Source organism: Oncorhynchus kisutch, linkage group LG9 (assembly GCF_002021735.2).
Source record: "Oncorhynchus kisutch isolate 150728-3 linkage group LG9, Okis_V2, whole genome shotgun sequence".
In the NCBI taxonomy this organism is placed as follows: Eukaryota; Metazoa; Chordata; class Actinopteri; order Salmoniformes; family Salmonidae; genus Oncorhynchus; species Oncorhynchus kisutch.
Genome location: NC_034182.2, coordinates 37,094,736 through 37,109,735, shown reverse-complemented (window position 1 = coordinate 37,109,735; position 15,000 = coordinate 37,094,736). Strand labels below are relative to the sequence as shown.

Here is a 15,000-nt window from a genome sequence, read left to right as displayed (position 1 = left end):
ATATTGGCCATATACCACAAACTCCCAAGGTGCCTTATTGCTATTATAAACTGGTTACCAACGTAATTAGAGCAGTTAAAATAAATGTTTTGTCATACCCGTGGTATACGGTCTGATTTAGTCACGAGTGGCGCAGTGGTTTAAGGCATCACTACAGACCCTGGTTCGATTCCAGGCTGTATCACAACCGGCCGGCATTTGGAGTCCCATAGGGCGGCGCACATTTGGCCCAGCGTCGTCCAGGTTTGGCCAGTGTTGGCCATCATTGTAAATAAGAATTTGTTTTTAACTGACTTGCCTAGTTAAATAAAATAGCACATATTTCAGCCAATCAGCATTCAGGGCTCAAACCGCCCAGTTTATAAAAAGTATTCCATGAGAGAGAACTGACCAGGTGAAAGCTACGATCCCTTATTGTCCTCACTTGTTAAATCCAATTTCAGTCAGTGTAGATGAAGGGGAGGAGACGGGTTAAAGAAGGATTTTTAAGTTGTGAGACAATTGAGACATGGATTTTGTGTGTGTGTTTCACCTTGAATAAGGGTTTCACATTTGGGGAAATTACACTCTAATTGTTTTATATTTTTGACATTTTGTCAGGAAATGCAGCTCTGTCTCAGGTTCTGCTGTTGTGCAGTGGTTTCACAGCCTTTCCTCTACAGGGAGCCTGGTTTTCCTGTGTCTACCCTTCTCAATGGCAAGGCTGTGCTCACTGTGCCTGTACTTTGTCTCTGTCTCTCCTCATTTCTCTTCCCTGCTTCATTATGTCTCCTTCATGCCAGACTAACTAACCCATGTGGTTTCCTAACTCTTATGAGAGCTAGTTTAGTTAGAGGCTGCTGACTGTTTAGTGTGTCTCTCTCGTTCTCGCTTCTCTCTCTCTATTCTCTCTCCTCTCTCTCTATTGTCTCTCCTCTCTCTCTATTGTCTCTCCTCTCTCTCTATTGTCTCTCCTCTCTCTCTATTGTCTCTCCTCTCTCTCTATTCTCTCTCCTCTCTCTCTATTCTCTCTCCTCTGTCTCTCTATTGTGTCTCTCCTCTGTCTCTCTATTGTCTCTCCTCTGTCTCGCGCTCGCTCTGTCTGTGTCTCGTGCTCGCTCTGTGTCTCGCGCTCGCTCTGTGTCGCAGCTTCGAGTGGGCCTCCCTGCTGTGAACACACATTTTTCCAAGTGAAAGCATGTTATGCAAACAAATGGTAAACATATGGAATATTTAGAAGTGTACGGTGTGGGTTAGGGTGTGTCAGATCAACAGGAGGATTGGCTTAGTAAAGCAATCATCTGAGACCAGGCCAAGGTCACTCAAGGTCTCTCTCCACCCCCCCCTCCCCCTCTCCATCCCCCCCCTCACTCATTCTTTCCATTGCCTGCCTTCTCCACCCATACACCAGCAGCTCAACCACCATGAATAATGTAAGGCACCAAGTTCAAACCACGCACGCACACAGTCACTCACTACAATGTGTGTGTGTGTGTGTTGCAGTAATCTGCCAGCCAAGCCTGCGGAGGAGGCCCAGAAACACAGACAACAGTATGAGGAGATGGTGGCCCAGGCCAAGAAGAGAGGTGACTGTTCATGATTTATTCATTCATCTGGATCATACCTCTTTCATAGGGACATTCCCTCTCCCAGGGCTCGAGAAGTCCTCCTATCTGTCATGACCACTTATAGTCCAAATGAACGCCTTTCCACTTCTCCAGCTCTTTAGACTGCGTTTACACAGCCCAATTCTGATCTTTTGCCAAAAGATCTGATGTGATTGGAAAAAAAGTAGAGAAATTATCCAAATTGGGCTACCTGTGTAAAAGCAGCCTTGGATACTTTTATAATCGCTGCCATTTCTTGTCCTCGTTCCGTCATTAAAACTGACTGTATTGGTACTGTTTCACAGCCATGACATCCCTGCAGATCAGTGGTCCTAGAAGGGCACTATATCATTGTAATGTAATAGATATTGTCATCTAACGGTCTCTTCTCCCTGCCTCGCTCCCCTCCCTGCCTCGCTCCCCCCTCTGCCTTGCTCCCCTCCCTGCCTCGCTCCCCTCCCTGCCTCGCTCCCCTCCCTGTCTCGCTCCCCTCCCTGTCTCCCCCCCCCCCCCCTGCCTCGCTCCCCCCTGCCTCGCTCCCCTCTCTGCCTCGCTCCCCCTTCTGCCTCGCTCCCCCTTCTGCCTCGCTCCCCCCTCTGCCTCGCTCCCCTCTGCGCCTCGCTCCCCTCTGCCTCGCTCCCCTCTGCCTCGCTCCCCCCTCTGCCTCGCTCCCCTCTGCCTCGCTCCCCCCTCTGCCTCGCTCCCCTCTCTGCCTCGCTCCCCTCCCTGCCTCCGTAGAGCTCAAGGAGGCCCAGAAGAGGAGGAAGCAGCTGGAGCTCAGGTGTAAGGTAGAAGAGAGCATTGGCAACGCCGCCCAGACCTGGAATCAGGAGATTCTGCCCAACTGGAGCACCATGTGTAACTCTCGGCGGGTCAGGGACCTCTGGTGGCAGGGTGTGCCCCCTAGCGTCAGGGGCAAGGTCTGGAGCCTGGCGGTGGGCAACGAGCTCAACATCACTCACGGTAGGACACACACACCTCACTGTAGGTCTGAGGCTACTGAATTATACACACCCCATATTGTGTGTGTGTGGGGAAAAAGAGGACTGTAGATACCAGAGGTCTCAATTTCAGCATGACTCAGCAAAAAAAACACCCCCCCCTGGTGGCCCATTTTGCCAGTTACATCCAAACCAAATGGGATCATGTATCTCACACACACCTCTCTCTCTCCTCAGTTATTCTCACTAGAGAGCAGCAGGGTCTAGGACAAGGCTGGTAGATAAGCACAGCACCACTGAGACACTGAATAGCTCGTTGGTACTGGAGAGAAGACCTTGAGGCTGTCCAGGCCTGATGTGCTGCAGTAGAAGGCTTTTAGATGACAGTAATGCTGTGGTTTACTTCCATGTTAATTGTAGCAATGGAGTGTTCAATGGCAGGTTTTTGTGTGTGTGTGTGCGTGCACATGGTGATCAGTGTTATGATGTATTCTTCCACAGAGCTGTACAACATCTGTCTGGCCAGGGCCAGGGACAAGTGGAAGTCTATGCCTATAGAACCAGTGACTGAAGGTAGAGGACAGACTCTCTTCTCTTTCGTCTCCCTTCGTCTCTCCATCTTTATCCCCTTCTTTCTCTGAAGTGCTATTGAAAACGTTTGACCTCGCAAAGGGCTGAGAATTTAAATCTGAATCGCATTGAATCAAAAAAAAAGGTTAGGAAACATGAGAGTTGGCTAAAGGAAGTGTGTGTTGTTGAATGTTTCTAATGTTTGTGTGTGTGTGTGTGTGTGTAGATGCAGGTTCATCTCTGGCGGACAGAGAGGCCAGTCTGGAGCTGATCAAACTGGACATCTCCAGAACCTTTCCTCATCTCTGTATCTTCCAACAGGTCAGTGGCTGGACAACAACTATTTATGACATCATCGAAGATCTCTGTGTCCACTCTGAATTCAGTTGTGGTCCTCTATAGCTCAGTTGGTGAGCATGGCACTTGCAACACCAGGGTAGTGAGTTCAATTCCCGGGACCACCTGTACATAAACTGTATGCACGCATAACTGTAAATTACTTTTGGATAAAAGCATTTGGTAAATGGTTTTTATTATTAATAGATTCATTTAGTTGACTATATCTCTATACTGAACAAAAAAATATATAAACGCAACATGTAAAGTGTTGGTCCCATGTTTCATGAGCTCAAATCAAAGATCCCTGGAATATTTCTTTCAAATTTTGTGCACAAATTTGTTTACATCCCTGTTAGTGAGCATTTCTCCATCCACATGACAGGTGTGGCATATCAAGAAGCTGATTAAACAGCATGATCATTACACAGGTGCACCTTGTGCTGGGGACAATAAAAGGCTACTCTAAAATGTGCAGTTTTTTGTCACAACACAATGCCACAGACATCTCAAATTTTGAGGGGGCATTCCATTGGCATGCTGACTGCAGGGATCCACCAGAACTGTTGCCAGAAAATTGAATGTTCATTTCTCTACCATAAGCCGCCTCCAATGTCGTTTTAGAGCATTTGGAAGTAGGTCTAACGGCCTCACAACCGCAGACCACGTGTAACCATGCCAGTCAAGGACACCACATCTGGATTCTTCACCTGCGGGATCGTCTGAGCCCAGCCATCCGGACAGCTGACGAAACTGAGGAGTATTTCTGTCTGTAATAAAAAAAAGTTATTTTTATAGGGGAAAAACTCGTTCTGATTGGCTGGGCCTGGCTCCCAAGTTGGTGGGCCTATGCCCTCCCAGGCTCACACATGGCTGCACCAATGCCCAATCATGTGAAATCCAAAGATTTTTTTAAACATATTTTTTTATTTCACCTTTATTTAACCAGGTAGGTCAGTTGAGAACAAGATCTCATTTACAACTGCGACCTGGCAAAGATAAAGCAAAGCAGTGCGACAAAAAACAACACTGAGTTACACATGGAATTAACAAACGTAAAGTCGATAACAACAGAAAAGTCAATATGCAGTGTATTAAGATAAGGGCCAAATTAATTTATTTCAATTGACTGATTTCCTTTTAGGAACTGTAATTCAGTAAAATTGTTGAAATTGTTGCGTTTTTTATATTTTTTGGTCAGTATACCTTCCTCTCGTAAGTGGTTATGTGAACTTCACCTGTCTCGGTGTGTGGGTGAGGTTGTTGTTGTGTTGCAACAGTCAATGTAGGGGAACTTCCCCCTCCTCACCTTCAGGCTCAAACCCTACATCCCAACCAGAGTACTTAGTTCTGCCACCTCTGGTATCTCAAAAGTACCAGTCGAAAGTTTGAACACACCTACTCATTCAAAGGTTTTTCTTTATTTGGACTATTTTCTACATTGTGTAGTGAAGACTTCAAAACTATGAAATAACACATATGGAATAATGTAGTAACCAAAAAAGTGTTATAAAAATCTAAACATTTTATATTTGAGATTCTTCAAAGTAGCCACCCTTTGCCTTGACAGCTTTGCACACTCTTGACATTCTCTCAACCAGCTTCATGAGGTAGTCACCTGGAATGCATTTCAATTAACAGCTGTACCTTGTTAAAAGTTAATTTATGGAATTTATTTCCTTCTTAATGTGTTTGAGCCGATCAGTTGTGTTGTGACAAGGTAGGGGTGTTATACAGAAGATAGCCCTATTTGGTAAAAGACCAAGTTCACATTATGGCAAGAACAGCTCAAATTAGCAAAGAGAAATGACAGTCATTACTTTTAAGGTCAGTCAATCCAGAACATTAACAACTTTAAAAGTTTCTTCAAATGCAGTTGCAAAAACCATCAAGTGAGGACTGCCACAGGAAAGGAAGACCCAGAGTTACCTCTGCTGCAGAGGATAAGTTCATTAGAATTACCAGCCTCAGAAATTGCAGACCAAATAAATTCTTCAGAGTTCAAGTAACAGACACATCTCAACATCAACTGTTCAGAAGAGACTGAGTAAATCAGGCCTCCATGGTCGAATTGCTGCAAAGAAACCACTACTAAAGGACACCAATAATAAGAAGTCACTTGCTTGGGCCAAGAAACACGAGCAATGGACATTAGACCAGTATAAATATGTCCGTTGGTCGGATGGGTTCAAATTAGATTTTTTTGGGTTCCAACCGCCATGTCTTCGTTCGACACAGAGTAGTTGAACGGATGATCAATGTGTAGTTTCCACCGTGCATTCCTATCTTTTAGGAAATCACACACAGAACGAGCAGTATGGCTGGTGGCATTGTCATGCTGGAGGGTCATGTCAGGATGAGCCTGCAGGAAGGGTACCACATGAGGGAGGGGGATGTCTTCCTTGTAACGCACAGCGTTGAGATTGCCTGCAAGCTCTGTCCGATGATGCTGTGACACACCGCCCCAGACCATGACGGACCCTCCACCTCGATCGGCTCCAGAGTACAGGCCTCAGTGTCACGCTCATTCCTTCGACGATAAACGCAAATCCGACTATCACCCCTGGTGAGACAAACTCTCGACTCGTCAGTGAAGAGCACTTTTTGCCAGTCCTGTCTGGTCCAGCGACGGTGGGTTTGTGCCCATAGGCGACGTTGTTGCCGGTGATGCCTTACAACAGGCCAACAAGCCCTCAGTCCAGCCTCTCTCAGCCTATTGCGGACAGTCTGAGCACTGATGGATGGATTGTGCGTTCCAGGTGTAACTTTGGCAGTTGTTGTTGACATCCTGTCCTGCAGGTGTGATGTTCGGATGTACCGATCCCGTGCAGGTGTTGTTACACGGTCTGCTACTGCGAGGATGATCAGCTGTTCAGGTTATGTCCATATAAGACTCATTTTACTGTGGATATAGATACTTTTGTACCTGTTTCCTCCAGCATCTTCACAAGTTCCTTTGCAGTTGTTCTGGGATTGATTTGAACTTTTCGCACCAAAGTACGTTAATCTCTAGGAGACAGAACGTGTCTCCTTCCTGAGCAGTATGATGGCTGCGTGGTCCCATGGTGTTTATACTTGCGTACTAATGTTTGTACAGATGAACGTGGTACCTTCAGGCGTTTGGAAATTGCTCCCAAGAATGAACCAGGCTTGTGGGGGTCTACAATTTTTTTCTGAGGTCTTGGCTGATTTCTTTTGATTTTCCCATGATGTCAAGGAAAGAGGCACTGAGTTTGAAGGTAGACCTTGAAATACATCCACAGGTACACCTCCAATTGACTCAAATGATGTCAATTATCAGAAGCTTCTAAAGCCATGACATAATTTTCTGGAATTTTCCAAGCTGTTTAAAGGCACAGTCAACGTAGTGTATGTTAACTTCTGACCCACTGGAATTGTGATACAGTGAAATAATCTGTCTGTAAACAATTGTTGGAAAAATTACTTGTATCATGCACAAAGTAGATGTCCTAACCAACTGGCCAAATCTATAGCTTGTTAACAAGAAATTTGTGGAGTGGTTGAAAAACAAGTTTTAATGACTCCAACATAAGTGTATGTAAACTTCCGACTTCAACTGCATCTTTGAAAGACAGGGTCCTGAAAAAGGGATTTTTTTGGTGTGTGTGTGTGTGTGTGTGTACACTGCTCAAAAAAATAAAGGGAACACTTAAACAACACAATGTAACTCTTAAGTCAATCACACTTCTGTGAAATCAAACTGTCCACTTTGGAAGCAACACTGATTGATTGACAAATGTCACATGCTGTTGTGCAAATGGAATAGACAACAGGTGGAAATTATAGGCAATTAGCAAGACACCCCCAATAAAGGAGTGGTTCTGCAGGTGGTGACCAAACCACTTCTCAGTTCCTATGCTTCCTGGCTGATGTTTTGGTCACTTTTGAATGCTGGCGGTGCTTTCACTCCAGTGGTAGCATGAGACGGAGTCTACATTACATCAAAGTTGGATCAGCCTGTAGGGTGGTTTTACACTTTAATTTTGAGTGTGTCTCCAAATCCAGACCTCCATGGGTTGATAAATTTGATTTCCATTGATAATTTTTGTGTGATTTTTGTTGTCGGCACATTCAACTATGTAAAGAAAAAAAGTATTTAATAAGAATATTTCATTCATTCAGATCTGGGATGTGTTATTTTAGTGTTCCCTTTATTTTTTTGAGCAGTGTATATATATGCACTTGTCTTTTCCTACTTGCACTGACTTTGCTGATAGCTATTTAGAGGGAACATGTACTTTTTATGACTGTGGTTGTTTCACCTAGCTGTCTTAAGATGCACCAACTGTAAGTGGCCCTGGATAAGAACGTCTGCTAAGTGACGAAAATTTACGTGTTGTAATAGTTAAAATATCACCTGTGTTTCGACAGGGAGGTCCGTACTACGACGTGCTGCACAGCATTCTAGGAGCATACACCTGCTATAGGCCAGACGTGGGCTACGTAAGTAGTAGCACGCACACACACACACGTACGTTCCTACTTCATAACATAAGCTCACACACTTGATGATGAATTCCTCGTCGGCCTTCGTGTGTATCAGTGGTAATGGCCCTGAATAGTGATGTATATTGGTGCTTTTCTTTGGAAGCACAAGGGTCCTTAAGGCCGAATGATGACCGTTTTATCAGAAACCATTGCTTCTCTCGGTCCTATGGTGGAAGGTGATAGAAACACATTGGACCTTAAGCTATAAACGGACTGGCTCGGAGTCCTACGTTAGCCTACGGGTGAGTTCCAAATGGTGCCCTATTCCCTAGACAGTGCACTACTTTCAGCTAGAGCCATATGGGTACTGGTAGTGCACTATCTAGGGAATAGAATGCCATTTGGGACACTGCTCTATGTAAACAGCCAGTATGTGTAGTGTGGGAGAGACGAGCAGCAGGCCTCCATAGAGAGACGGGGAGCGGTAGGCCTCTATAGAGAGGGAGAGACGAGCAGCAGGCCTCCATAGAGAGACGGGCAGCAGGCCTCCATAGAGAGACGGGGAGCGGTAGGCCTCTATAGAGAGGGAGAGACGAGCAGCAGGCCTCCATAGAGAGACGGGCGGCAGGCCTCCATAGAGAGACGGGCGGCAGGCCTCCATAGAGAGACGGGCGGCTGGCCACCATAGAGAGGGAGAGACGGGGAGCGGCAGGCCTCCATAGAGAGGGAGAGACGGGGAGCGGCAGGCCTCCATAGAGAGACGGGCGGCAGGCCTCCATTACTCCATCAGGATGACTCATACATTTGACCACCCCACCTGGCACTTTTGCTGGTTTGTGGGTGTTTGTGGGTGTGTTTGGGGGTGTTTGTGTGTGTGCGGGTGTGGGTGTGTGTGGGTGTTTGTGTGCTTACTTCTGTGTATTCCAATGCAGCACTGACGTAACCAGTTTTCTCTTTTGCTTCCATTCGTCATCATTCTCTCTGAACCTTGAACACAGTAGAACTACTGCATTACTAACATCCACTTTGTCTGGTTTGATTATCATCTTTGAGTCTGATGAAAAGAGTTTCCAGGATGTGGTGTCAGTGTGCTCTGCTGGAGATATACTGTGGCTTTTACACCTCCACCTCACCACAGCCATGCTGAGAAACAGCCCACAGTGTGTTTATAGAGAAATGTATCCACTTCCTGGACTAACCTTATGGCAATATGACTGTCTCCAAGGAATACTGACAGATGGAGAATTTAAGTTAACGGTAGACTGAGAAATGTTGCTGCAGCAGGAAGCACCACAGATATTGAGATGAGCGCGATGCATGACTTTGCATTCTAACAGAGTCACAAGAGTATTCTAACGTGTACACAGGTATGCTTCACCCTGCTACAACGTGGTAGCTACCCGACCAAAACAGTTCAGCCTCGTGCTTCACCCTGCTACAACGTGGTAGCTACCTGACCAAAACAGTTCAGCCTCGTGCTTCACCCTGCTACAACGTGGTAGCTACCCGACCAAAACAGTTTAGCCTCGTGCTTCACCCTGCTACAACGTGGTAGCTACCCGACCAAAACAGTTTAGCCTCGTGCTTCACCCTGCTACAACGTGGTAGCTACCCGACCTAAACAGTTTAGCCTCGTGCTTCACCCTGCTACGTGGTAGCTACCCGACCAAAACAGTTCAGCCTCGTGCTTCACCCTGCTACAACGTGGTAGCTACCCGACCAAAACAGTTCAGCCTCGTGCTTCACCCTGCTACAACGTGGTAGCTACCCGACCAAAACAGTTCAGCCTCGTGCTTCACCCTGCTACAACGTGGTAGCTACCCGACCAAAACAGTTTAGCCTCGTGCTTCACCCTGCTACAACGTGGTAGCTACCCGACCAAAACAGTTCAGCCTCGTGCTTCACCCTGTTACAACGTGGTAGCTACCCGACCAAAACAGTTTAGCCTCGTGCTTCACCCTGCTACAACGTGGTAGCTACCCGACCAAAACAGTTTAGCCTCGTGCTTCACCCTGCTACAACGTGGTAGCTACCCGACCAAAACAGTTTAGCCTCGTGCTTCACCCTGCTACAACGTGGTAGCTACCCGACCACAACAGTTTAGCCTCGTGCTTCACCCTGCTACAACGTGGTAGCTACCCGACCAAAACAGTTCAGCCTCGTGCTTCACCCTGCTACAACGTGGTAGCTACCCGACCAAAACAGTTCAGCCTCGTGCTTCACCCTGCTACAACGTGGTAGCTACCCGACCAAAACAGTTCAGCCTCGTGCTTCACCCTGCTACAACGTGGTAGCTACCCGACCAAAACAGTTCAGCCTCGTGCTTCACCCTGCTACAACGTGGTAGCTACCCGACCAAAACAGTTCAGCCTCGTGCTTCACCCTGCTACAACGTGGTAGCTACCCGACCAAAACAGTTCAGCCTCGTGCTTCACCCTGCTACAACGTGGTAGCTACCCGACCAAAACAGTTTAGCCTCGTGCTTCACCCTGCTACAACGTGGTAGCTACCCGACCAAAACAGTTTAGCCTCGAGCTTCACCCTGCTACAACGTGGTAGCTACCCGACCAAAACAGTTTAGCCTCGTGCTTCAACGCTCTTAGTAGTTATTGAAATTGACCCAATGCTGCTGTTTACGTTGCATCTACATCATCTCGCGGAGTCTACCTTTTTAAGTGTTATTATAGAAAACAAAATTCCCTTCGCATTAGTACTCGTCCTTGTAGCACCAGCCGGTAGCACCAGCCGGTAACCAGCAAATGCCCCCCAACACCACCCCACTACTAATAATAAACCTCACTCTCTCTCCTCCCTCTGTGTTCACAGTACTGACATGCAGTTGATCAATGTGGCTAGGGTACCGTAGCAGGGGTCAACGCGGCTAGGGTACCGTAGCAGGGGTCAACGTGGCTAGGGTACCGTAGCAGGGGTCAACGCGGCTAGGGTACCGTAGCAGGGGTCAACGCGGCTAGGGTACCGTAGCAGGGGTCAACGCGGCTAGGGTACCGTAGCAGGGGTCAACGCGGCTAGGGTACTGTAGTAGGAGTCAACGCGGCTAGGGTACTGTAGTAGGAGTCAACGTGGCTAGGGTACCGTAGCAGGGGTCAATGTGGCTAGGGTACCGTAGCAGGGGTCAATGTGGCTAGGGTACCGTAGCAGGGGTCAACGTGGCTAGGGTACCGTAGCAGGGGTCAACGTGGCTAGGGTACCGTAGCAGGGGTCAACGTGGCTAGGGTACCGTAGCAGGGGTCAACGTGGCTAGGGTACCGTAGCAGGGGTCAACGTGGCTAGGGTACCGTAGCAGGGGTCAACGTGGCTAGGGTACCGGAGCAGGGGTCAACGTGGCTAGGGTACCGGAGCAGGGGTCAACGTGGCTAGGGTACCGGAGCAGGGGTCAACGTGGCTAGGGTACCGGAGCAGGGGTCAACGTGGCTAGGGTACCGGAGCAGGGGTCAACGTGGCTAGGGTACCGGAGCAGGGGTCAACGCGGGTAGGGTACCGTAGTAGGGGTCAACGTGGCTAGGGTACCGTAGCAGGAGTCAACGCGGGTAGGGTACTGTAGTAGGAGTCAACGTGGCTAGGGTACCGTAGCAGGGGTCAACGTGGCTAGGGTACCGTAGCAGGGGTCAATGTGGCTAGGGTACCGTAGCAGGGGTCAACGCGGGTAGGGTACCGTAGCAGGGGTCAACGCGGCTAGGGTACCGTAGCAGGGGTCAACGCGGCTAGGGTACCGTAGCAGGGGTCAACGCGGCTAGGGTACCGTAGCAGGGGTCAACGCGGCTAGGGTACCGTAGCAGGTAACAGTTAACATCACTACTTTCATAGTTAACATCAGTCCCGGTGTGTTCAGGTTCAGGGTATGTCGTTCATCGCGGCGGTGCTGATCCTCAACCTGGACACGGCAGACGCCTTCATAGCTTTCGCCAACCTCCTGAACAAGCCCTGTCAGATGGCCTTCTTCAGAGTGGACCACAGCCTTGTGAGTACAGTGCAGACAGACACACACACACACACGCGCGCGCAGACACAGACCAATAGTTCTTTGTGTTTGTGCTGGAATAATATGTGTTACTATGCTGCTACAACATCTGACTGGTGGTGTCATAGTGGTGTCAGGGCGGTGTGGTCTATATATCTGGCTGATAGTGGTCTATATATCTAGCTGATAGTGGTCTATATATCTAGCTGATAGTGGTCTATAGATCTAGCTGATAGTGGTCTATAGATCTGGCTGATAGTGGTGTCAGGGCGGTGTGGTCTATATATCTGACTGATAGTGGTGTCAGGGCGGTGTGGTCTATATATCTGGCTGATAGTGGTGTCAGGGCGGTGTGGTCTATATATCTGGCTGATAGTGGTGTCAGGGTGGTGTGGTCTATATATCTGACTGATAGTGGTGTCAGGGCGATGTGGTCTATATATCTGACTGATAGTGGTGTCAGGGCGATGTGGTCTATATATCTGGCTGATAGTGGTGTCAGGGCGATGTGGTCTATATATCTGGCTGATAGTGGTGTCAGGGCGATGTGGTCTATATCTGACTGATAGTAGTGTCAGGGCGATGTGGTCTATATCTGACTGATAGTGGTGTCAGGGCGATGTGGTCTATATCTGACTGATAGTGGTGTCAGGGCGATGTGGTCTATATCTGACTGATAGTGGTGTCAGGGCGATGTGGTCTATATATCTGGCTGATAGTGGTGTCAGGGAGGTGTGGTCTAGATCTGGCTGATAGTGGTGTCAGGGCGATGTGGTCTATATATCTAGCTGATAGTGGTGTCAGGGCGATGTGGTCTATATATCTGGCTGATAGTGGTGTCAGGGCGATGTGGTCTATATATCTAGCTGATAGTGGTGTCAGGGCGATGTGGTGTATATATCTAGCTGATAGTGGTGTCAGGGCGATGTGGTGTATATATCTGGCTGATAGTGGTGTCAGGGCGATGTGGTCTATATATCTGGCTGATAGTGGTGTCAGGGCGATGTGGTCTATATATCTGGCTGATAGTGGTCTATATATCTGGCTGATAGTGGTCTATATATCTGACTGATTGTGGTCTATATCTGACTGATAGTGGTGTCAGGGCGGTGTGGTCTATATATCTGGCTGATAGTGGTCTATATATCTGGCTGATAGTGGTGTCAGGGCGGTGTGGTCTATATATCTGACTGATTGTGGTCTATATCTGACTCCGTTGTTTCTTCTCTCTCTCCTCAGATGTTGACCTACTTTGCGGCTTTTGAAGTGTTCTTTGATGAAAACCTACCTAAGCTGTTTGCACATTTCAAGGAAAACAAATTGACCCCCGATATTTATTTAATCGACTGGTGAGCCTCCCTCTCTTTCTCCTTCTTTCTCTCCCTCTCTCAATTGTTTTTCTCAGGTAACTAATGGGTATAGACTGAATGAAATCAAAGATCTGGTACCAATTACGAACGTGAAAAACAATGTTACAATATTGACACTTTGTAGGTGCTCTTCTTCCTGTTGTATTTGTGCTCTTTAGATTGTTGCCGTGTTACTGAGAAGACAGGATGTGTAAGTGGGTTGTATAGATGGTCACCTCGACCCCCCCCCCCCCTACTCTCACCACAGCGCAGTGAAGAGCGCCCTGTTTTCACACATCAGTTATTTATACACGGATGGAGAGATGAGGGGAGGTGGATGTCAAGAAATATCATAATCTAGTGACCTCATATACAAACTAAAGTGTCCCAGGAGACCGTTACTTTGGAAATGTGCTGATTCCATTAGTCTGTTTCTCAGACCAGACTCTATGGCTCGTTGTTAAGTGTTTTGCATATAACTGTGTGCTTATCTGTGTATGCTTGGTGTGTTTGTCTCCGTGGACTACGCACGTCCATGGATGTGTGAAAATAACACCAGGCGTCTGTAATCTCCCAAACATTTGGCTCCTTTGTACCTCAATGTTTCAGTATGGAAATTGTATCCAAATGTCTACTCACTCACTCACTCACTCACTCACTCATATTCCTGTAGGATCTTCACCCTGTACAGTAAGTCACTGCCATTGGACCTGGCATGTCGGGTGTGGGATGTGTTCTGTCGTGACGGAGATGAGTTCCTGTTCCGGGTGGCCCTGGGAATCCTGCGTCTGTACGAGGACGTGTTGACCCGCATGGACTTCATCCACAACGCCCAGTTCCTCACCCGCTTACCCGACCACATCCCCCCCGACCAGCTGTTCTCGCACATCCACACTGTCCACATGACCAGCAAGAACAGGAAATGGGCACAGGTGAGATGAGACTGTTTGGATGTAACTGCCCCCCCCCCCCCCCCAAAAGTCAACTGACATCACTTTTTGGAAAACAGACATTTCTTCAGTTCGAGGGAAACAGAGTTGGCATCAGTGGTTTTTCAACTTAAGGCTCAAGTGATGGAACTACTAGAATCTTGGCCTGGTCCTTTTGTGTACAGTATAACTATATAACTCCAATGATGATCATGCTGTGTTTCATACCATGGCCATTTGTTTCTCCTCAGGTTCTTCAGGCCTTACAGAAGGAGCAGGAGTGGATCAGTCCAGTTCTAAAGCGCTGAGTACAACGGTCATCCAGGAGCAAAACAACAGACTGTAGCTCATTCTCTAACACAGTACTCTACCTGACCCCGTGAAACAATGGACCCTAGCCCAGGTCAGGCTGTGTGAAGGAGCTGCCCTCCCTGGGATGGAGCCTACCCCAGGCTCAGAGCACTCTGGGCTGGGGACAACCAGCCACTGTGGTCCCCCTAGATGTGAGTCATGGAGCAGAGACCCTGGAGGTCTGGAACAGACTGGGGTGAGGGGTGACTAGGCCTTATTATACATGCTGTACCCCCTGTACCAGAATTAAACCAGGCAGAAAGATGCTCTCGAATGTACTGTATTCTGCCACATGTCTATAGCAGGGATACTAGTTACCCAACTGGACCTCCTCTCTTTCTCACTCCTCTTTTCTCTTTATAACTTTCCCACAATTTTCTCTCTTCTACCTCTCTCTCTCTCTTCTACCTCTCTCTCTCTCTCTTCTACCTCTCTCTCTCTCTCTTCTAACCTCTCTCTCTCTCTCTTCTACCTTCTCTCTCCTCTTCTACCTCTCTCTCTCTCTCTACC

The 15,000-nt window shown here is 47.8% G+C and overlaps 1 protein-coding gene across 5 annotated transcripts in view; it reads left to right on the top strand.

The window, feature by feature from the left end:
* The window catches only part of LOC109897131 (TBC1 domain family member 14), a 52,549-nt gene extending 37,578 nt beyond the window's left edge, over positions 1-14,971 (top strand). For all 5 annotated transcript variants that reach the window (XM_031832562.1, XM_031832564.1, XM_031832565.1 and 2 more), the window contains 9 exons: positions 1,483-1,565; positions 2,325-2,549; positions 3,029-3,100; positions 3,324-3,418; positions 7,826-7,897; positions 11,733-11,861; positions 13,101-13,210; positions 13,884-14,142; positions 14,391-14,971. In XM_031832562.1, coding sequence (XP_031688422.1) covers positions 1,483-1,565; positions 2,325-2,549; positions 3,029-3,100; positions 3,324-3,418; positions 7,826-7,897; positions 11,733-11,861; positions 13,101-13,210; positions 13,884-14,142; positions 14,391-14,447 — 1,102 coding nt within the window. In that variant the 3' untranslated portion in view covers positions 14,448-14,971. The remainder of the gene's footprint in view (positions 1-1,482; positions 1,566-2,324; positions 2,550-3,028; positions 3,101-3,323; positions 3,419-7,825; positions 7,898-11,732; positions 11,862-13,100; positions 13,211-13,883; positions 14,143-14,390) is intronic.
* Positions 14,972-15,000: the final 29 nt, after the last annotated feature.